Source organism: Oncorhynchus kisutch, linkage group LG13, assembly GCF_002021735.2.
Source record: "Oncorhynchus kisutch isolate 150728-3 linkage group LG13, Okis_V2, whole genome shotgun sequence".
Classification (NCBI taxonomy): Eukaryota; Metazoa; Chordata; class Actinopteri; order Salmoniformes; family Salmonidae; genus Oncorhynchus; species Oncorhynchus kisutch.
The window spans coordinates 34280083-34303381 of NC_034186.2; the positions used below are offsets into that span (position 1 = coordinate 34280083).

The 23299-nt window shown below is 42.3% G+C and overlaps 1 protein-coding gene across 2 annotated transcripts; it reads right to left on the reverse strand.

Moving 5' to 3' along the window:
• Positions 1–2371: 2371 nt before the first annotated feature.
• On the reverse strand, positions 2372–10626 carry abhd17ab (abhydrolase domain containing 17A, depalmitoylase b). 2 transcript variants are annotated; one of them, XM_020498993.2, is made up of 5 exons: positions 9676–10626; positions 9124–9497; positions 7315–7509; positions 6741–6920; positions 2372–5754 (listed from the first exon to the last, which is right to left on the reverse strand). In XM_020498993.2, exons 2-5 carry the CDS (start codon positions 9492–9494, stop codon positions 5529–5531), a joined length of 972 nt encoding a protein of 323 aa, XP_020354582.1. In that variant the 5' UTR covers positions 9495–9497; positions 9676–10626; the 3' UTR covers positions 2372–5528. The 2 variants fall into 2 exon arrangements, with proteins under 2 accessions (XP_020354582.1, XP_020354581.1); XM_020498992.2 differs by having other exon boundaries at positions 9124–9500.
• Positions 10627–23299: the final 12673 nt, after the last annotated feature.

Genomic DNA, 23299 nt, shown 5'->3' on the forward strand with positions numbered 1-23299 from the left:
TAGCTAAAATACTTAGAGGTGTTTAAAAATGTATGGGGTGATTCCAGTGTGAACTTAACATACAAATATTTGTATTTGTTTTATTTTTTTATAAAATCCCCAAAATTGACCCGAGGACATAGAATTGGCCGTGGTTGCAGAATCACACCCTCTTACCCAATATGCTAGTGACAGTTTTCTATGACATGTCCAAAGGCATTTTACCGGCCTAGTAAGGCACTTACAGGTGTTGATTTGAATGATGATGAGTGATAAAGTTACAGATGCACAAATATCATCCCCCCCTCCCACCCCAAAATGCTAATCTCCTGTTATTGTTATGGTGAGAGGTTAGCATGTCTTGGGGTATATTTGTGCGTCTAACTTTCTCACTCATCATTATTCGCGATTTATTCAGGATTCATTCAGGATCTGTAATCATGGAAATGTTTAGAAACATATTCTATTCTTATTTACAATAAAAGTGACTCTAAAATGACACAATACATTATTTATCATTCATTTCTATTGGCCACAAAATAATCTGAAACACAACCAAAACAAACAGCAAATGTCACAAGCTTGATATAATCATTGAGTGCTAGGAATATGGGACCAAATACTAAACTTGTGACCACTTTATTACACACAAGTGAATTTGTCCCAATACTTTTGGTCCCCTAAAATGGGGGGACTATGCACAAAAAGTGTTGTAATTTCTAAATGGTTCACCCGACATGGATGACAATAAATTAAAGCTGTCAGTCTGCAGTTTAGCCTCATAATAATTGTAGAATTTGAAATCCAAAGTGCTGGAGTAGAGGCAGAACAACAACAAAATTGTCACTGTCTGAATAATTATGGAGGTCACTGTATACAAGGTTGTCCTAAGTCATACTTCCGGGTCCTGTCCCCTAATCTTTTGAATTTGCTTGACGATTATGTCATCAAACTTGTGAAAACAAGGTAATTTAAGATATATACAATTATATTCCTGCTTGAGGAATTTACTTCTGCCACTTTTCCCCCATTGTATACCATTCAAAAAGCTTACAAAAGTTTAAAAACTACAAGTCTATTTCCTGGAAAACGACACTTCACTTTAATATATACATCTGATGTGCCCCGCAACAGGGTCGGCTGTGGCTCAATAATTTAAGTTTGAGTCCACAATCCTTTCCTCGTGTCCTTTCCTCCATAAGCGCTGATCTGGCAGAATATGCCAGGTGGCAGCAAGATGGTTTATTCAGCCATCTGTATCAGTGACATTAATGGAAAATATTGGAGACACAGCCTATATAGACTTAATAAAATTGCAAAATCTTCCATTAATTTATGTAAAGAATGTATGAACAGTTCTGACTGCTCTGTCTAGCAAAAAGGACACACTTGCTATTTGCAATAGTAGTAGCAGTACTATTACTAGTAGCAACCTGCTAGTTGCATGTCTAAGTTAACATGGATGCATGAATGGTCCATGTAGACTGTATAAGTGCAAGGCGGTGACAGTGGATGTGATTGTACTGCTACAGTGGGTCACTCAGTCTCTAACTTCCTATTGTGCTGTTTGCAGCCTGGCAGAAGGGGAGTGCTGTTGCATCTGCCTTAATCTCTGTGCAAAGCGATAAGCACATTTGTGTGAGAGAGACTGTGTGCTCATGTATGTAGCCCATTGAGAAGAGTTGGGAGAAGTGTATGTGTGTGTGTGTTTGCGGGAAGGGGGGGCAGTGCTTAAATCCCATCTGGCAGTGCTACATCCCCCTACTCTTCATCCTAGCCTGCGAAGAGAGGTTGGACAGACTGGAAGGGCTTGTACTACAAAAATTAAAACAGACAGATTTGAATCTTTTTGTCACAGATAAATAGCTAAGCCTATTTTGATGCGCTCCCCATTCCCCAATACAATGCCCTGTCACCTGGTCACCCACCAGCAGTATATGTATAGCATCTGGTAGACTAGTCCTCTGAAACCTGATCCAACACTCATTCTGTTCTTTCTTTACAGCATGCCAAAGCTGAATCACAGAGATTAAAGGGAAACTGGTGAATAGAGTGGACTTGCAGAGAGCTGTGCTACACCAAATGGGGTAAACATCCTAGAAATTAAGTCAGACATGGAAGTCAAATTTGATCAATTCATTATTTTATTTTCGAAGATGTTTTTTTTTTTGGGGGGGGGGGGGAAACATTTAAAACTAAATATAACAAAGTTGTAAATAATAAACAATGCATAACTGGATACAATAACATACCAACCCCCATCATCCACTTGGATCCTAACCCTCAGCAAAAAAATAAACAATCTGCAAACAATGTAATATAGTAAACACATTTGAATAAAAAATACATTTCTATAACTTAGTTTCTTTAAACAAAAGCTCTGAATGTGTGTCTGGAACTCCATACACTCGAAGTACAGTCCATCATCTGCTACACACACTCCTCTCTCAGGCCACCCAGACACACACAAATCTGCTGTATTGCTTGTATTCTCCATACAATCGTTCATAGAGAGTAAACACGCTTAAGCTGTCCCAAACCAAACTATTAGCAGCTTGAACAAGAGCATATCCTGGCTGATTCAGGGCGCACAACTTTTGTTCCCTAACTGTTTATATGGTGATGGACAATAAACCCAAGTACTATGGGTGATGAAGGACTTTCTTTGGTTCTGATGAACATAACAATATAAGAGGTATGCTTTGTTCAAGACAGAACATATACTGTTAAAATTTGATTGCTGTCTACAAGTAATCCTGACTCTCCCAAAACCCAACCCAAACAAAGGACCTCCACTATCTTGTGAGTGGTGGTGGACCCTGTATGCCAGGGAAGTTGGGCAATCGGTCGACTTTCATACAGTCGGTCAGAAATTGTGGAATCTTAAGTCTGTCTGAAATAGAGTGGCAACAGTAGGAAGTCAGTGAAAAGGGCTAGTTGGAGCTGAAAAGGGAGCCTGCTGGAAATAAACCTAGTGAATAATAAATTAGAGCACATCTTATTCCATAGCTCTACTAGTGTTATAATGAAGTGTTATTACCCCTAACATGAAGCAAAAGAGGAAACCAATCAAACATGCAACATGACACCAGCAAAGAGTACTGTACATCACTGGATCCATTCCACTGTACAGCGTAAAATAACATGTATGACTGTTACATTTCCCCTCAAACTAAGCAGCATTAATGTATACAATGGATGTGGAGGGTTTGACCCTTTTCAATCCATTTATCCTCATCTTTAGCAGCAAGTTCAATTAATACTCCATCCACCCAACTTAATCTCAACTGACCTGACCCAATTTACTATGCGAATGGCCATTACCAGCATAAGCCTAGTAATTTACAATGATTTTGTGTTTTTAGAGGGATGAAATAACTCAAGTGAAATTGAATATGCACAACTCTAAATCACTTACAAAGATTTTAAAAATCCATTGGAAAACATCCCATATAGAAACCCAGTAAGATGTGAATTGAGTTCTGTGTGAGTAAAGGCCAACTAATGCCTCCTTAACTCAGAGAACATGGCAGGACTTAGTTTGTGTTCTAAAGGTAAACTCACATGTTCATAACATCAATTGTAGTACAACTACTGTAGAATATGAATCAGGGAGTGAAACATGAGAGTGGTTGCCGAGTTAGAAATCAATCACGTCTTAGAGAGATGTTAGCGACTTAATGATGCTTTTGAAACAATTCATTTGGCAGAGAGATTTTGGACTTTAGCCAAAGCAACATTCAGCAACTTTTTAAAAAGGACTTATGCTCTAATCACTTTTTAGATTAGAATTAAACCATGCTTAATAATTATAAAAACGTAAGATTTGTCTATGAAAGAAATTATTCATAGACATGGACTATTAATCTGACAGCTTAATTGTAAATGAGACAGAGGAAGAGAGGATGAGACAAGAGGAGAGAAAGAGAAGAGGTGAGCAAAGAAAAAAAGATTCCACAAGAAACATTAGCAACAAACCTGCTTTCAAATAGGACAGTTATACTCATACGTCAACGCCACAGGATTTGTAAAGTAGTGGCTCAGTGTCATCGTTGTGTTAGAGAAATACACACATTCCCCATTCAAATTAAATACCAAAATGTCAGCACTCAAAACAGACTTTCATTACTCAATGATTTGCCCATGTTAGGGTTGTTAGTTCAAATTGAATCATGTGTAAACGTCTCAGAAGATGATATACAGTACATGTGTTTAGAACACCTAACCTGTTTGAGGTTGTTTTTGCCTTCCATGCCTGGGGTAATAGAGAGGGGCTTTAGACAGATAGAAATAAAACAGGCAGAAGGTAGAGAGCCCTCCATGCCTGGGGTAATAGAGAGGGGCTTTAGACAGATAGAAATAAAACAGGCAGAAGGTAGAGAGCCCTCCATGCCTGGGGTAATAGAGAGGGGCTTTAGACAGATAGAAATAAAACAGGCAGAAGGTAGAGAGCCCTCCATGCCTGGGGTAATAGAGAGGGGCTTTAGACAGATAGAAATAAAACAGGCAGAAGGTAGAGAGCCCTCCATGCCTGGGGTAATAGAGAGGGGCTTTAGACAGATAGAAATAAAACAGGCAGAAGGTAGAGAGCCCTCCATGCCTGGGGTAATAGAGAGGGGCTTTAGACAGATAGAAATAAAACAGGCAGAAGGTAGAGAGCCCTCCATGCCTGGGGTAATAGAGAGGGGCTTTAGACAGATAGAAATAAAACAGGCAGAAGGTAGAGAGCCCTCCATGCCTGGGGTAATAGAGAGGGGCTTTAGACAGATAGAAATAAAACAGGCAGAAGGTAGAGAGCCCTCCATGCCTGGGGTAATAGAGAGGGGCTTTAGACAGATAGAAATAAAACAGGCAGAAGGTAGAGAGCCCTCCATGCCTGGGGTAATAGAGAGGGGCTTTAGACAGATAGAAATAAAACAGGCAGAAGGTAGAGAGCCCTCCATGCCTGGGGTAATAGAGAGGGGCTTTAGACAGATAGAAATAAAACAGGCAGAAGGTAGAGAGCCCTCCATGCCTGGGGTAATAGAGAGGGGCTTTAGACAGATAGAAATAAAACAGGCAGAAGGTAGAGAGCCCTCCATGCCTGGGGTAATAGAGAGGGGCTTTAGACAGATAGAAATAAAACAGGCAGAAGGTAGAGAGCCCTCCATGCCTGGGGTAATAGAGAGGGGCTTTAGACAGATAGAAATAAAACAGGCAGAAGGTAGAGAGCCCTCCATGCCTGGGGTAATAGAGAGGGGCTTTAGACAGATAGAAATAAAACAGGCAGAAGGTAGAGAGCCCTCCATGCCTGGGTGCATTCTTGCACTGTCCAAGGGGCGGGAGGTGGAATAGATTCTCTGACCAGGATTAATGACAGGTGACAGAGACAGAAAAATAGGAAAACAACTAAAAGACAGGGCTGCCGAACATCCAGACAAAGTCGCCCCAAAAGGTGAAGGATCATTCATTTTGAGAGCCCAGCCATCCACTCCTCCTGACCCACTTAGACCCAGGGGAACAGAGGAGAGCCAGAGGAGGGTTGGAGCCTGGAGGCGGTGTGGGGGTGTTCAGGCGTGCTGTGCGGCCAGCTCCTGGCCAATGAAGCGGCGCAGGCGCTCCAGGTACTGGCTGTACAGTTCGATGTCGTTGTGTCCCGCCCCCTCTACCCAAAGTGGCTCCACGGCCTTGGGACAGCGCTCGAACAGAGCCAGACCGTGGGAGAAGTCGATCACCTCGTCCTCAGTCCCGTGGATGATCAGCACCGGTGACGTGATCTTAGACACCTTCTCAATGCTGACAGACACAATGGGCAAAGGAGTTAGTGACTGGGGATAAGGGAAGCAAAGGTAGTCCCTAGACGGCAATGTACGGTAGGAATTATGTAACAACATTGTTATAACTAATGGGCAAGTATGTCCTTAAAGGGTAACCGTGGATAGAAAGCATTGTACAGTCTGTTCTAGCATGGCCAGTTAGTGCAAAATGCCCTGCAGCCTTGAGCACTGAGCAGCAACTGTTCTCTAACAGGTAGAGGGACAAACAGGACAGGAAGGGGAGAATAATGAGAACACAATCCTGCTGCATGTAAATGCCTCTCTCAGATCAGCTCCATCTGCTAGTTCAGATGGAAGAGAGTCCTCCATCCTCCACATAACAGCAAATTAAGATCTGAACCAAGCTAGTATCACTTCACTTGGAGTCCACTCTGACTAGATGGAGTATTGAGTATAGGAGCTGAGTGTTGTGTGGGCTGGGGAGTGCCAACTGGGCAACAGGCGCGGGAGAATTCAGGAGCGTGGAGGAGAACACCGGAGGCTTTCACCACAGATAAGAGGCATCCCCAGCTCCCTCCCCACCACCTACTCTACTCCCACACTGCACTGCCTGGTACTGGAACTGGACTGTAATGGAATCCTATTCAGTGAACCAGCATGTGATCTTAATGGTTCAGATACCACACAACCACATTTGACATAATAACGGGCGATGATACAACAAATGACTGGAGGAGTCAGTGTTTCTGACACCTGCTTATGATCTGATGCAGAGTGAGAGATGACTCCGTTATGTACTAAGGCTGATTCCCCAGGGAGGGAGGGAGGAGGGAGAGGCTGAATAATAAAATACATGGAAGCTATGAAAGAGATTGCAGCTCTTCTTTTAGTTGGACAGAAATATTTTTTCACTGACATTTCGAGTTCTATAATGATCTGCTAATCTTGACAATTCTGCAATAATGTGAAGATGGAGATAAGGCGAGGGTGTGGTAGATGACTCACTTGGGAAAAGCATCAAAGCAGTATGTCTTCTTGGTGTCTGGGAAGGCCACCCGCATGCCAGAGGTGAGGGGGGAGTGGAGCACCACAGCAGCACACTCATACCGTGATGCCAGGTCAACCGTGGGAACGGTGCCAATGCTTTGCCCATACAGGATTATGTTCTCTGGGCTGATGCCATATCTGATCACAACCAGGAAGAGAGTGGAATAAAATACAATCATGTCAAGGAAAAGCTTGTAGTGGCAAACAATTTGAACATAAATCACTCCTATGAAACCTAAACTGTGATAATATGGAATGATAATATATATTTTCATCACATAGATTCAGGAGTTGACAGGTAACAAATGTCTGAACATGGTACGCCTAATACAAAAACCAGCTGTAGCTCCATAACTCGTAACATCCATCCAAGGGCAGCCGTTGATAGCACAGCATCTCATCAATCTAATGACAGTCCATTAGCTGCATGAGCCCTTCCTTGTGTGAAATTACTCCACCCACCCACACCACCCCTCCTCCTCTCTCTGTAAGGTCTCCCACACTGACTGCGAAGTGGTGGTGCCGTATGTACCGTGTGCGCAGGGCCTGCCAGGCGGCTTCAATGTCAGCGTAGAGGTTCTTCTCGGAAGGCTTGCCCGTGCTGACACCGTAGCCGGAGTAGTCGTAGGAGAAGATGTTGCAGTTGATGCGTGTGCCCAGGCCGATATAGAAGCTGCTCATCTGGCCCAAGTCCACCGCGTTACCATGGGAGAACAGCACTGTAAACCTGGTGAGAGGCCACAGAGCAACGACTAGGTTAAAAAGATGGACGCTACCATAGCCGCGGGGAAGATGTTTTGAGTTGGGGGTGCAACCAAAAGCCCAAGCCAATGAAAAGAGGGGAGACAAAGATTGAACAATATTAGGATGAAATATAAATAAGCTACAGTACAGGCTACTTAATAAACTATCGAGTGGCACCGACTCACCCAATAATGAAGATAGGCTACTCACCGGTGATGGCTAATGCTCCTATGCCTAAGATGTAGAGTTGTTGCGAAAACATTTGGTAGTTTCTATAGACAGATTAGTCTACTATTTTCAGCTGCAGGCATTTGCTTTATAAACTATGTTTTTCCCACTATTGTATTTAGAAATGTGCAAAAGGCAGATTATAGCTGTTCACTTACAGCCACAACCACAAAAATAGAATCCATAGAATGGAGGTTCGGATTCAAGTCATGACTGGCAACCATTGTGAGTGTACCCATGAGTTTACCAGTCAAATTGCCAGGGTTAGAGATTCCAAAGCCATTCTATAGATTATATTTCTATGGCTGCATAGCAACAAGTACTGGATGCTGTCTGCCCAAATTGCGTCTCTCTGGGGTTTTGAATGATTTTGTTGATGTCTGTAGGCTACAGACAGGAGTAATTAGACGATATCATTTTGGCAAATGTATTTAAAATTTATCAGAGGGCGCTGCAGCACCACCAACACCCCTATTTCCTGCGGCTATGGACTCTACCTGGTATTTTTACCTATCCTAACCTGCATTGTGTGAACAGCAGATTTCCATTGAAACCTCAGGAATTACCTCTTTGCATGGGACATGAATATGCTGTATAAGGTAAATTGGTTATGGCCACAGACTCAAGAGAGGACTAGTTCATTAAGTTTGAATCAGGTCTTTTTGCTTGTTCTGTACTACACGAATAATAGGGTTGCTATACCCCAGGCATCATCCATGTGCTTTATATTCATGAATGTGAACTGTGCTCCCTAAAGCAACTGGATACTCTCTATTCTTTAAATAGACCGGGCCTCTCCCATACAGTAAGTTATGTCTTTGCTCTTGGGTGTTTTGCTCAAAATGTGATCCTGAACAAGGAATACATATTACATTGCATGCGTGACACTGATATTACTCAAGTGTAACAAGATCCAGTCCATGTCTTCGCAAAGCAATTTAGTTGATTACTGAACACAACAAGAGAAACAATTTTGCTACCTGAAGTCATACAATATGAAGACATACTGAGGTATAAACTCAGCCAACCAGACTATCAAAGACAAATCTGACAGAACCACAGGCAAACATTTTAGCATAAATTGGGGTAAGAATAAGTAGAATGGTATTTGTAGGTCAAAAGAGATGGCCTAAACAAATTAATTCCGGAAGCAGGAAGAGAACAGATTTGAGATAGCCACACACAATGAGGATGCCAGTACAGGAAGTAAGGAAATAGGACACAAGGGAGTGGAAAAATAATGGCATTACAAAACAAAGACGAGAGAAAAAGGGGCGAGTTCAGAGGAAGTGGGACACATGGTCAGACAAAAGGACCTAAATGAGCAAAGGTACACGCACGTGCACACACACTTTTCTGCGTGACTAACCTGGCAGTGGGCGCACAGCGGATGTACATGCAGCCCACTCGATTGCCACGGCTGGAGCGGGTGAAGAACACCTCTGTAGCATCCAGCTCTCTCTGGGAGTACTGAAACTCAGCTCGCTCTGTCAGGTGGAGCTTCCATTTTCCCTCTGCAGGACCATTGCTGCCTGAACCCCCTACAGCTGCTCCAGGTACCCCTCCCCTGGATCTCAGCCCCGCTGACCCTGCTGTCCCTGGGGCCGCAGACCCATCGAGGTCCGGCAAGAGGGAATATGTAGGCTCAGGAGGCAGGAAGGCAAGCTTGGCGGCAATACGGCTCGGACAGGGAGGGCAGCAGAACAGGCAGCATAGCTCACTGACAGATAGGCCATTCATTTTCTACTGTGGGGGCAAAGATGACATTGTATGTTGATCTGATTTCAAAACAAAGGAGTACAAAAAATGTGACATGCAAAGTTGTATTTACAATTACACTACTGTTCAGAGGTTATCGTCAATTCTAACTAACAATAAAACGAACACATTTTATATTAAAGAATAAAAAAGTTATGCCTACCTGTGAGAGGATACTATTTGCAAAAATATTAAACTATAACACATGCAAAAATCAACAATTGATCCAAAGCCAACCCCTACTCTCCAAAACAAAACATGAAAGTTTTCCTGTCAGCAAAAATCAGAAATTAAGACGGTCGTCTGAAAATGTTATTTTGAAAGTAGAATCAGGTGATTTTGTAGTATGGCTGAAGTCCACATGAAATCCATATTCCAAGTATTGGCTGTTATTATTGAGGTGTTTTCAAGTGTTCGAGTAAGGTTAACTTCAGCCAACACTGGGTATGGCTACTTTTCCTGTTAGCTAATGACTAGCTAGCTAACTAATGAACAACTGTGAATCTGGATAGCTGAAGCCCCCACTCTGTTTACATCTCATATCGAATAGCCTAATAGTAGCCTTACATCTCATTGCGCATAGGCCTAACGGTTTGTTGAGAAGTATTCCACTATAGTTAGCTGTAGCTGGCATCAACAATATTGACCTTCTACTGCTAACGTTAGTACAGCCAAATGATTCAAAGCGTAAAGTCGTGCCTGCAAAGGAATAAGTAAACACATCCCGGCAATGCTAATGACGACACACAAAAACAGTATTATTTTTAACCACAGAAACCAAATCAAAGCTTAATTTAACACATTTTGTATCGCTAAGTAGCCAGCTAACGTTAGCTAAATTAGGTCACAGAAATGTATCAGCTAAGCAGCTATCATTGGGTAGCTAGCAAACTAGCTAGCTAGTTATTCAGACCTGAAAACACACATTTTAGGAGGACAGTCATTTGTGGACACCGACACAAATATATAGCCTGGGAACAAACATAAAAACAAGCGTCACGAATATCCGTTTTGATAATCAAATCGGTTTTTAGTGGTTGAAATGATTAGCAGCTACTGTCATTTATTAATCCATTGGATGTGCAGTGTTCTTTCATCTCCGGAAATGACAGGTACAGGACGTGACGGAGAGGGCAGCTTCCAACGATAAACAGGGGGAACTTCGTAATGTTATCAAACAGATTACAACGTACAGTATAATTTTTTGACCTCAATAGATACACTCAATGAGCAATGTATCACTATTGTTTCTCTAACTACCAGGTCAGATGGGCTGATGACATGGGTATCACTTACCATAATATACAATCATGACATGTGAATCACTTATTGTTCAATTTATTAAATTGTTGTTGTTTTCTATCTCAAATTAATCCTCTTGTTGATTTAAATGAAAATATATTCCTGTGTGGAGTGACAATGTTATCTTTGTAAAATACAGTTACTGGTTTGTGTGGGCTTGCTTGTAAAGATCCATTGAATCATTCTTAGGACTTCATAAGAAACGGCCATGAATCAAGGTCTACTCTTGAAAACAGTAACCACACTTGAAGGAATGAAGGAAGCAAGAGGGCTTGGAAAAGGTTGAAGGAGGAGACTGAATAGCAGCTTTGGCATTCTTCTGGTGAGAAAAGATTTCCTGTCGTGAGGTACTAAGGGGGGGGGGGGGGGGGGGGGGGTTCTGGAGTTTTACTACTCTGGAAAATAGTTGTCAGCATATTTTCACTATCTGTTGTTGTTGCATGGACCTCTTCCAGCACATAGCAGTTAGAAGCTATGTCTCATAGGTGATATATGTATAGTAAATGCAACAACTGGTTGAGTGTTCCATCTCCAAAACCGAATCACCATTTTGGCGCATGCGGGCGACAGTTCATTCTCTGGGGGAGAGAGACAAAGATGAGAAGGAGAACCGGAGGTAAACTTTGGTAGCTTGCTACTATTATAGCCCATGAGGATGTTATTCAGAGTTATTGACCTCACAGTAAGCAAGATTTGTCATTTACATTTCAAGATGTTGACTCAAAAGCTGCAGTGACGATAAGCTAACTACACTGCTCAAAAAATAAAGGGAACACTAAAATAACACATCCTAGATCTGAATGAATGAAATATTCTTATTAAATACTTTTTTCTTTACATAGTTGAATGTGCTGACAACAAAATCACACAAAAATGATCAATGGAAATCAAATTGATCAACCCATGGAGGTCTGGATTTGGAGTCACGCTCAAAATTAAAGTGGAAAACCACACTACAGGCTGATCCAACTTTGATGTAATGTCCTTAAAACAAGTCAAAATGAGCCTCAGTAGTGTGTGTGGCCTCCACATGCCTGTATGACCTCTCTACAATGCCTGGGCATGCTCCTGATGAGGTGGTGGATGGTCTCCTGAGGGATCTCCTCCCAGACCTGGACTAAAGCATCCGCCAACTCCTGGACAGTCTGTGGTGCAACTTGGCGTTGGTGGATGGAGCGAGACATGATGTCCCAGATGTGCTCAATTGGATTCAGGTCTGGGGAACGGGTGGGCCAGTCCATAGCATCAATGCCTTCCTCTTTCAGGAACTGCTGACACACTCCAGCCACATGAGGTCTAGCATTGTCTTGCATTAGGAGGAACCCAGGGCCAACCGCACCAGCATATGGTCTCACAAGGGGTCTGAGGTTCTCATCTCGGTACCTAAAGGAGGTCCGGCTACCTCTGGCGAGCACATGGAGGTCTGTGCGGCCCCCCCAAAGAAATGCCACCCCACACCATGACTGACCCACCGCCAAACCGGTCATGCTGGAGGATGTTGCAGGCAGCAGAACCTTCTCCACGGCGTCTCCAGACTCTGTCACGTGCTCAGTGTGAACCTGCTTTCATCTGTGAAGAGCACAGGGCGCCAGTGGCAAATTTGCCACTCTTGGTGTTCTCTGGCAAATGCCAAACTTCCTGCACGGTGTTGGGCTGTAAGCACAACCCCCACCTGTGGACGTCGGGCCCTCATACCACCCTCATGGAGTCTGTTTCTGACCGTTTGAGCAGACACATGCACATTTGTGGCCTGCTGGAGGTCATTTTGCAGGGCTCTGGCAGTGCTCCTCCTGCTCCTCCTTGCACAAAGGCGGAGGTAGCGGTCCTGCTGCTGGGTTGTTGCCCTCCTACGTCCTCCTCCACGTCTCCTGATGTACTGGCCTGTCTCCTGGTAGCGCCTCCATGCTCTGGACATTACGCTGACAGACACAGCAAACCTTCTAGCCACACCTCACATTGATGTGCCATCCTGGATGAGCTGCACTACCTGAGCCACTTGTGTGGGTTGTAGACTCCGTCTCATGCTACCACTAGAATGAAAGCACCGCCAGCATTCAAAAGTGACCAAAACATCAGCCAGGAAGCATAGGAACTGAGAAGTGGTCTGTGGTTACCACCTGCAGAACAACTCCTTTATTGGGGGTGTCTTGCTAATTGCCTATAATTTCCACCTGTTGTCTATTCCAGTTGCACAACAGCATGTGAAATTTATTGTCAATCAGTGTTGCTTCCTAAGTGGACAGTTTGATTTCACAGAAGTGTGATTGACTTGGAGTTACATTGTGTTGTTTAAGTGTTCCCTTTATTTTTTGAGCAGTGTAATTTACGTGAGGGACTACCCAGTCTAGCTAACATTAGCAGTGCTGCTTCATTAGCAACCTAGCACATTTTATGAGTAGGGTTTTGACAGTACAGTTATTGATTAGATATCTGGACACTGAAACAAACTGCTGGAACTCTGTTCACCACCCGACAAAGTATCATTAACTTACCAATTATTGTCTAATCAAAAACTGTCCAAATATGCTAAAAATGACTAATAAACTAACATAACGTTAGCTACTTTTGGTAAAGGCAACTCAATTAGCTAGCTATCTGTTGAAAAACAAAGCTGGATAGCTGAGTACATTTTTTTCTCAAATTCATTTATAGAAGATGGACATACGTCTTGAGAAAGTTGGCGAGAGATGCAGCTCATCAAACACAGACGGTTGTTGTATTTGCAGGAGTGGAGGAAGAGGAGAAGCAAGAGGCGTAACTCGCCCAAAATGTGTCTCTTCAACCTCACACACACAAACGGGGGAACAGCAAACTGTTGTTCTAGGAGAATTCCATAATGAAATATTCCTGGCACAGAATAATTATTTTTCAGGATAATTTTTGGGGGAACTGATGCTGTGAGACGGCTCTCAGCGCAAGATATTGTCTTTGGCCTCTGTGTATTTGCTAACTCTTTGTGTGTAGTGTGAAATGCTGCTGAGTGATCAATGTTGGGTGACTGACAACTATGGAAATGTGTGTTCATGGCCACACATTAAGATATAGCAAACTGAAGAAAGAGAGAGAAACAGATGCATGTGAGCTTTCACATTTTCAACATGTTTTTTAGAAAATTATAGATTTGGAGTTAGATAAACTTGCATTTTCAGCAGGGATATATGCAGGATGCTACCCTCCACAGCATGGCCTTCATTCCAGATCAAAACTCCAAACCTACAACTTCATTTTGCCCAAAATTACCCAGAGGGATTACTGCTACCAAGGATTCCTTTTCCCAAGCTATACGGAGGGTGCTCAAGCAAACAAACAGCAGAGACCTGAAGACACTATCCAACCTTGATCTGAGTGAGTAGTGTTTGGTCTGATGCTATTTTGAAAGCCAAGAGAAAGAAAAGACCAGTTTCCAATAAAGTACAATTATATATTAAAATTTATGGGGACTGAATGCTGAGTTAAGGCTGCCAGGCTTGCTAGGATAGACCAGAAACAACTTCAATTAGCACTGAGGTGTAGTAAAGTGACAGGTGTTGAGGCCTTTGGGTCCAACAAGTGGCAGGAGTCTTTGAAGCCCCCTCACGCTGTTCAAAGACCATTCACTGGTATTTTCTACAAGAAATCTTCCTCCAGAAATAAAAGCATCTCCCAAGTGGGTGTGACACCTAGTCCCATTGCCTGCTGCACTGCTGCTTGGATTCCACCTGGTGATCTGTTCACCATCTGCCCTGGCCTGTCTCCCCCTCTGGTACAGGTACCCCCACCACACTCCCGAGCTTTCGCTCACCTCCAGCACACACGCACTGTTGGGGCGAGTGACTCTGAACTTACAATGGCTAGCCCAAAGACGTTATATATATATATATTTTTTTAAATTGTGCATTTTGCCTCATGACTCCTGCATGTCTTGTTGACTACGAACTTTCTTAACCAATCGTGGGACAGACTGTTTGTTCTCACACTTGGGACTCTGACTCTCTATTGGTTACTTAGACTTTTGGCCTCCCCATCCTATTCTAACCACCCCTTGCTTTGTATTCACGTTACCTGATGAAATTGCTGTACAATATGATCTTGTTGCCATCTGATGCACATTCAGATGTCATAAATCAGCACTGTAGAGCTCTTCCTGTCCTATGCCGTGCCTTGATTGTATTACTGTTGATGATATCAGGAAATGTGCATGTACACCCCGGCCCATCTACTGTTGCAAGCTTCAATTCTGACTTGCTCTGATATCTGCTTCACTGATTTCTGCTCTCGTAAAAGCCTGGGTTTTCTGCACGTTAACACTAGAAGCTTATTACCTAAAATGGATCAATTGAAAGTGTGGGTTCACAGCTCCAATCCAAATGTTGGTCAGTATTGAGATGTGGTTAAGGAAGAGTGTTCTGAATAGTGATGTTAAACTTTCTGGTTATAACCTTGTTTGGCAAGATCTTCCAAAGGTGGGGGAGTGGCAATCTTTACCAAGGATCACCTTCAGTGTTCGATTGTCTCCACCAAGTCTGTCCCCAAACAATTTGATTTGCTTGTTTTAAGCATTCAACTTTCAAATAGCTCTTAGTTGACTGTTGCTGGGTGCTATCCTCCATTAGCACCGGCCTGTATCCTACCTGCCCTAAGCTCTCTCCTGCCCCCCTTACATGAAGTTTGAATTTGTCCTGCTAAGTGACCTAAACTGGGACATGCCGACCAAGTCCTAAAGCAATGGGACTCCCTAAATCTTTCACAGATTATACCAATCCCACAAGGTATGACTCCAAACACTCGTTCAGGCAAATGAGAAATAAGTGCACTCAATCTATCCGGAAGACCAAAGTTACTTTAAGGAGAAGTTCTCTTTCTGTGGGTCTAATCCCAAGAAGTTCTGGAAAACAGTTAAAGACCTGAAGAATAAACCCTCCTCCTCATAGCTTCCCATGTCCATTACTGTTGATGATGTGGTTGTTACTGACAAGAAGCACATGGCTGAGCTCTTTAATCACCACTTCATTAATTCAGGATTCCTATTTGACTCAACCATGCCTCCTTGCCCGTCCAACATTGCCTCATCTCCCACCCCTTCTTATGCGACTAGCCCCGACGCTTCTCCTTCTTTTTCCAAAGTTTCTGCCTGCAGGCAGTCACTGGATCCGTGGTGCTAAATGAGCTCCGGAAACTTAACCCCCAAAAAACATCTGGGTCAGATGGACCCTTTCTTCTTTAAGGTTGCTACCTCTATCATCGCCAAGCCTGTCTCTCCTTTCTGGGGAGGTTCCCATTACTTGGAAGGCAGACACGGTTCGTCCTTTATTTCAAAGGGGGAGATCAAGCTGATCCTAACTGTTATATAGGTCTATTTTGCCCTGTTTATCAAAAAAGTGTTGGAAAAACTTGTCAATAATCAACTGACTGGCTTTCTTGATGTCTGTAGTATTCTCTCTGGTATGCAATCTGGTTTTCACTCAGGTTATGGATGTGTCACTGCAAGGTCCTCAATGATGTCACCATTGCCCTTGATTCTAAGCAATGTTGTGCTGCTATTTTTATTGACTTGGCCAAAGCTTTTGATACAGTAGACCATTCCATTCTTAGTTAAATCTATACTTGGTTTCCTCTATTGTAATCACTCTCTTTCACCCCAGCTGCCAAACTAAGCCTGATTCAGATGACCATCCTTCCAATGCTAGATTACGAAGACATCATTTATAGTAAGGGTGCTCTCGAGCGGCTAGATGTGCTTTACCATTCGGCCATCAGATTTAACACCAATGCTCCTTATAGGACACATCACTGCACTCTATACTCTTCTGTAAACTGGTCACCTCTATACTCATCGCTAGACCCACTGGTTGATACTTTTTTATAAAACCCTCTTCGGCCTCATTCCCCCCTAGCTGAGATATCTACTGCAGCCCTCATCCTCCACATACAACACCCATTCTGCCAGTCACATTCTGTTAAAGGTCCCCAAAGAACACATCCATGTGTTGCTCATCTTCTCAGTTCGCTGCAGCTAGCGACTGGAACGAGCTGCAACAAACACTCAAACTGGACAGTTCTCAATCTCTTCATTCAATGACTCAATCATGGACACTCTTACTGACAGTTGTGGCTGCTTCGCCTGATGTATTGTCTCTGCCTTCTTGCCCTTTGTGCTGTTGTCTGTGCCCAATGTTGCTACCGTGTTGTGTTGCTGCCTTGCTATGTTGTCTTAGGTCTCTCTTTATGTAGTGTTTCTCTTATCGTGATTTGTGTGTTGTCCTACATATTTTATCATTTTTGTATTTTTAATCGCAGCCCCCATTCCCACAGGTCTTTTTCCTTTTGGGAGGCAGTCATTGTAAATAAGAATTTGTTCTTAACTGACTTGCTTAGTTAAATAAAAGGTTCAATACATTTAAACGTGAGTATATTGTGTTTTTTTTACAATACAATTATTTAGCATCTAGCTAACAGATGTTTGTCTGATGTCACGAAAACGATGTGCGCTGTTCTATGGGGCATAAGTCAGCCTTTTGTGATTCTGGATGGCCAGATTGCTAGCAAGAATGACACTGCCATGTGGGGACTCATAAATGGCTTGTTTCATCATGTTTTGAGGTGTTTTGATTAATTTCATGTCAGTGCCACTATTGCTAAAATTCGCTAGATAGCTAACCAAAAACGAACAATGTTTCAAATACAAGTGGTCATTGTGCAAATGTATGTTTTCAATAAACATTGGAGACAAAATAAGTGGCGGGTAAGACAGTTGAATGTTAATCAAGTTTAAGATTGAGAGAACTGCTTATAATTAAGGAACATGGGGAAATGATCCCGGATCTAACCTTTAGCTCAATTTAGGTAAAAATGATGCCTGTTGTTCAAAGTGTGTGTGTTGGTCTGTTCAGAATAGTCCATATTGCTACTGCAGATAGTATGCCATCTCTGTAATAATGTAGGAGATCCAGGAAAGCACAACTTCAGACAGCAAGGAAGAGAGGGGAGCAGACAGGACCTAGTGAGTACGTAGAGAGAGGGGAGGCCCACACAAGAAAAACATGGCATATGTTCCTGAACTCACCTTTCATCTCATTTAACCTTTATTTAACTAGGCAAGTCGGTTACGAACAAATTCTTATTTACAATGACGGCCTACTCCGGCCAAACCGGGAAAACGCTGGGCCAATTCTGCGCCGCCCTATGGGACTTCCAATCACGACCGGTTGCGATATAGCCTGGATTCGAACCAGGGTGTTTAGTGACGCTTCTAGCACTGAAATTTAGTGCCTTAGACTGCTGCGCCACTCATTAACCTTGTTCATCTATGACAAACGGAAAGTGTTTTGTTTAAAATATAATCTAGTTTAGGTTAAGGACTATAAATCGATCTCTGAATGTGCTACCATGATGAAACCACTACGATAAGGATTGCAGGCATATGATTTGCCTGTGATGTAGGGTTCAGCCAGGAGTTTATGGACAGTCGGAAGAGCGAATTAAGTGGTAGGAGGGACATCCCAGCATGAAGTGGTTTCAGGTCTAACGTCCTACATCACACAGGCTCAGAAAACAAATACTGTTTCTGTGAGAACCAGGGCTGTCGCTCAATTCAAGCCATTCCGATGTACGGTATCCACAGATCAATTTATAAGAACATGTCAGTCAGAACCGGTGCCAGAACCACACAGCTGGAGACCTTACATCTAAGCATTTGGTAGAGTCAGAGAAACACAGCAGCAAAAAGTTAAGGTACAGCTGTAAAACAATAGGCTACTGTATTAAGTGTTGTCCATTGAATGTACTGCAGTACATTGGGAGGTAGTGATGTAATGTTTGACTTTTTATTGGATTAACCTGTCTCGAGAAGAAAGTCTGAACCCATGCGAGAAAATTGCTTTTGGCATCCCAGGGCTGCCTCTGCTTTACCAGATTTGTACTGCTTAACCTCAGTTGTACAAATAAATACAAAAGTCAGGTGTCAATTTAAAATAAACTTTTATTTTTTATACTTACTCTTACAGATCATACAGTCCTACATTTTAAAAACAAAAACAATATCTGGTGGTGTTTCTGAGCCAAAGGACTTGAATGCACTTCTGCAATTTCCTGCAGGACACATCTACTACTTGAAACATTCTGGTACACAATTATTGTCCACGCTATCATTTCTCATACATCAGTGAAATGAGTAAAGTACTTCACTGTCAGTTATGGTAAATCAGTTCTGCAGTGACAGAAATATTGCCAGATTTGGTCACTCATCATCACAGATCAAATGCTTTGTAGTAATGGCCTCAAAATGCAGACAATGATTGTTTTGCTACAAACATGCCCAATGACATTGTTAAAAGGGTCAGACCCTTTTTCCCAAATTTTAGCCTAAAATTACATACAGGCAGTTAGATTTGGGTAGCTCAGGACCTGAAGCAAGGATATGCATATTCTTGATACCATTTGAATGGAAACACTTTAGGGTTCAAACTGTAGAACCCAGTTCCTACATTTTAATATAAAAATGGTTTTGAGCAAACAAAACTATGCTATTTTCTCTTTGGGACCCTCAGGATGACAAATTAGAGGAAGATTACTGAATGTAAGTACAATTTTTACCTCCAGATGTGAATGTATCAAATCAGTTGCTGTGATAAGTTTTGTTGTGCACTCTCCTCAAACAATAGCATGGTCTTTTTTCACTGTAATAGCCACTGTAAGTTGGACAGTGCAGTTAGATTAACAAGAATTGAAGCTCTCTGTCCATATAAGACATGTCTGTCTTGAGCATGACGTTGTAAGTAACAAGGAAATTTCCCAACGGGGGGACACCGATCCTGTAGAGGTTAAAGTATAACAGATTGAAATTGTAGTGGATGTTTTCATAACATCAAGCGCTAGAGTGCTAGAGGCATCACTAGACACCCTGGTTCCATTCCAGACTATATCACAACCAGCCATGATTGGGAGTCCCATATGGCGGTGCACAATTAGCCCAGTGTCATCCGGGTTTGGCCATCATTGTAAATAAGAATTTGTTCTTAACTGCCTTGCCTAGTTAAATACAGGTTTATTTTAAAGAAATCTTGTTTGGTCAATTCCAAATGCTAAAAAATAGCTTGATAACCCTGTTGGTAACATTCAAATTGCTCACCTTTTTAAATGCTGGGGTAGTTCGAGTAGTCAAGGTAACTATCAACCTGCGAAACATAATTGCAAAGAAGACAAAATCAGCCAAACTGAAGGACAAGCCAACTCTGTTCCCTTGGCCTAAAACAGGGTATACTCATCAGGTAACCCCGGTGCCACATCTCTGCCCACTTTAAAGCCAGTTTACTGCATGCCCTTAAAACAGTAACATCACAATAGGGAATAAAACCTACAGAAAAGTATATATATTTTTCTCACAAGACAGGAGTTTAGTCCATCATACGTGTGCCCTTCTTACATGGTATCACAGGCACTGCATCATCTCCACTCAGATACTTTATATAGTGGGAACCTAAAAGATCCAAGTGCCTAAATTCCAAATGAGAACCAAGAGGACTCATCTCTTGCCACAGGGGCTTTGAGCTCCTGGCTTGGCTCAGCAACAGGCAACCTTGGTGTTTGCATGCCAAGACTGAGCCATTTTAGACCTTTCCTTCACTAAGCCGTTCTTTAACTGGCAACACAACCCAGGCTAATGCTCCAATCACAGGTCCATCTAAAGCCAGACCAGGCACCACATCCCAATAGGGATTTTTCTCTCTCAATCATATCACAAATCACCTTTTACCAGTTGAATGTAGACACACACAAAATAGTTTTATTACATTTTTTTTCTGAGTAAAATAAATAAATAAATAATAATAAATATATGCAAATAAAGGTGATATCATTAAATATGCTCATATTTGCATAAGACAAATACATTTTTCTGGACAATGGACAAAGTCCGAATAAATATTTTTGTTAAAGATACCCACGACCGGACTTGGCCAGAGAAGATCGTGGATAAATACTTTATCCATCTTTCTATCTGTAAAATAATAAAGACATGTAGATAAATGTATTTTTGGAACATTCTTCCAAATTAAAATGTTAATGTTTTTTTTTAAACGAAAGCATATAAACAATTCCCTCTGGGCATGTCTGGAGAATATACACTATATTTACATAAAAGTACGTGGACAGCACTTCAAATTAGTGGATTCGGCTATTTCAGCCACACCTGTTGCAGACAGGCGTATAAAATCAAGCACATAGCCATGCAATCTCCATAGACAAACATAATCCGTACTGAAGAGCTCAGTGACTTTCAACGTGGCACCACACCTTTCCAACAAGTCAATTTGTCAAATTTCTGCCCTGGTCAACTGTAAGTGCTGTCATTGTGAAGTGGAAATGTCTAGGAGAAACAACTGCTCAGCCGTGAAGTGGTAGGCCACACAAGCTCACAGAACAGGACCGCCGAGTGCTGAAGCTCATAAAAATAGTCTGTTCTCGGTTGCGAAACTCAATACTGAATTCTAAACTGCCTCTGGAAGCAACTTCAGCACAACTGTTAGTTGGGAGCTTCATGAAATGAGTTTCCATGGGCGAGCAACCAAACACAAGCCTAAGATCACCATGTGCAATCCCAAGCGTCGGCCGGAGTGGTGTAAAGCTCGCCGCCATTGGAAGCGCGTTCTCTGGCGTGATGAATCACGCTTCACCATCTGGCAGTCCGATGGACGAATCTAAGTTTGACAGATGCCAGGAGAACACTACTTGCCCCAATGTATAGTGCCAACAGGAATGGTTGGTGGATAAATAATTGTCTGGGGCTGTTTTTCATGTTTCCCAGTGAAGGGAAATTAATGCTACAGCATACAATTATATTCTAGATAATTCTGTGCTTCCAACTTTGTGGCAACAGTTTGGGGAAGACCCTTTCCTGTTTCAGCATGACAATGCCCCCGTGCACAATGCGAGGTCCATACAGAAATGGTTTGTCAAGATCAGGGTGGAAGAACTTCACTGCAAAGAGCCCTGACCTCAACCCCATCCAACACCTTTGGGATGAATTGGAATGCCAACTGCGGGCCAGGCCTAATCGCCCAACAGTGTCTGACCTCACAATGGTAGCAAGTCCCTGCAGCAATGTTCAAACATCTAGTGGAAAGCCTTCCCAAACGAGTGGAGACCGTTATAGCAGCAAAGAGGGGACCAACTCCATATTAATGCCCATGATTTTGGAATGAGATATTCGCAGATCAGGTACCCACATATCTTTGGTCATGTAATGTATCTAAGGATAACCACACAACATTTGGTGAACGCAGATGCTTCTGAAGCTGAGAAATTTCTTATACATTACATGACCAAAGGCAAATACACTGAAGACTACTAAACAGTCTATTTAAACCCATTCAACAGCTCTTGAAAGTCCAGTTTGTAAATCTCTTATGAAATGGGCTTAGAAATTAATGATGCGTGTTCATTTTAGTGGTTAAAATAAATAACAATTTTGATGACAGTAGTATGACAAAATAAAGAAATTATAAGTTTTCAGCAAGTTTGAAATGGTTTACTTTGTGAAAATACAAATAATAAATGGACCAAAAATACCAACAAATCTCAATCAGTAGATGCAAAAATGTAATTTCAACCTGTGGTGCCTGGCGTCAAGTCCCAATGTTTTCCTGTTCATATAAGAGAGCTCATTCAATTCAGACTCTCTCTCAAAAGGGTCTCGTTGTTTTGCCAGGTGTCACAAGTGATGTTTTTCAGTATCTGCTTTTTTTCCACACAACTCTTTTTCAATGACATTCACTATGAAACATTGGATTCACCTAAAAATGCAAAACTGCCACTAATTATTTGGAACCAAACTAGTGTGACCAATCCTGAAAACAACCACAGGGACACGAAGGCCCTTGGCCGAGGATTGAGACATGTCCAAATTACTGGTACTAAGGGTTGTGTTTGCCTGTCTATTGATTCACCAAATGTGGGCAGTCAGGAGGAACAGGAAAGCAACCTAGAACGACACTTTAGAATAAATGTCATCCAGAGTGATTTTAGCCCCATGACTAAATTCCACCCCCTGTTCAAAGACACAGGAATTACCTGTGGGTGAAAGAAAATACAAGGAAAAGAAAGCAGTGCCACGGCAGTTCTTTCTTTAGGGTAGTTATGAAAACATTACACACACATACAAATTCTTGGACTAATTGCCAACCAGTTCTGTTATCATTCAGCATATATCAGTGATCTGCTGGTGGTTAGGGAACAAGGTGGTTCACTGTTGGCTATATGGAACAGAAGAGGGCGTTCAAGGAGAACACTACATTATGTCCTGCCTGGACTGGCAGAACATGCTTTATTCTCAGTAGCAAACCTGCAGAGAGAGAGAGAGAGAGAGATCAAGCTAAACTACACTGCTCAAAAAAATAAAGGGAACACTTAAACAACACAATGTAACTCCAAGTCAATCACACTTCTGTGAAATCAAACTGTCCACTTAGGAAGCAACACTGACAATAAATGTCACATGCTGTTGTGCAAAT

What these genes read in the sequence shown, in the direction of transcription:
- abhd17ab (XM_020498993.2), bottom strand. Translation starts at nt 9,494, where the DNA reads ATGAATGGCCTATCTGTCAGTGAGCTATGCTGCCTGTTCTGCTGCCCT. An exon ending in TGGCAGGCCCTGCGCACACG is followed by an intron (nt 6,921 to 7,314) that starts GTACATACGGCA and finishes GGTTGTGATCAG; the next exon opens with ATATGGCATCAGCCCAGAGA. An exon ending in TGCTTTGATGCTTTTCCCAA is followed by an intron (nt 5,755 to 6,740) that starts GTGAGTCATCTA and finishes TGTGTCTGTCAG; the next exon opens with CATTGAGAAGGTGTCTAAGA.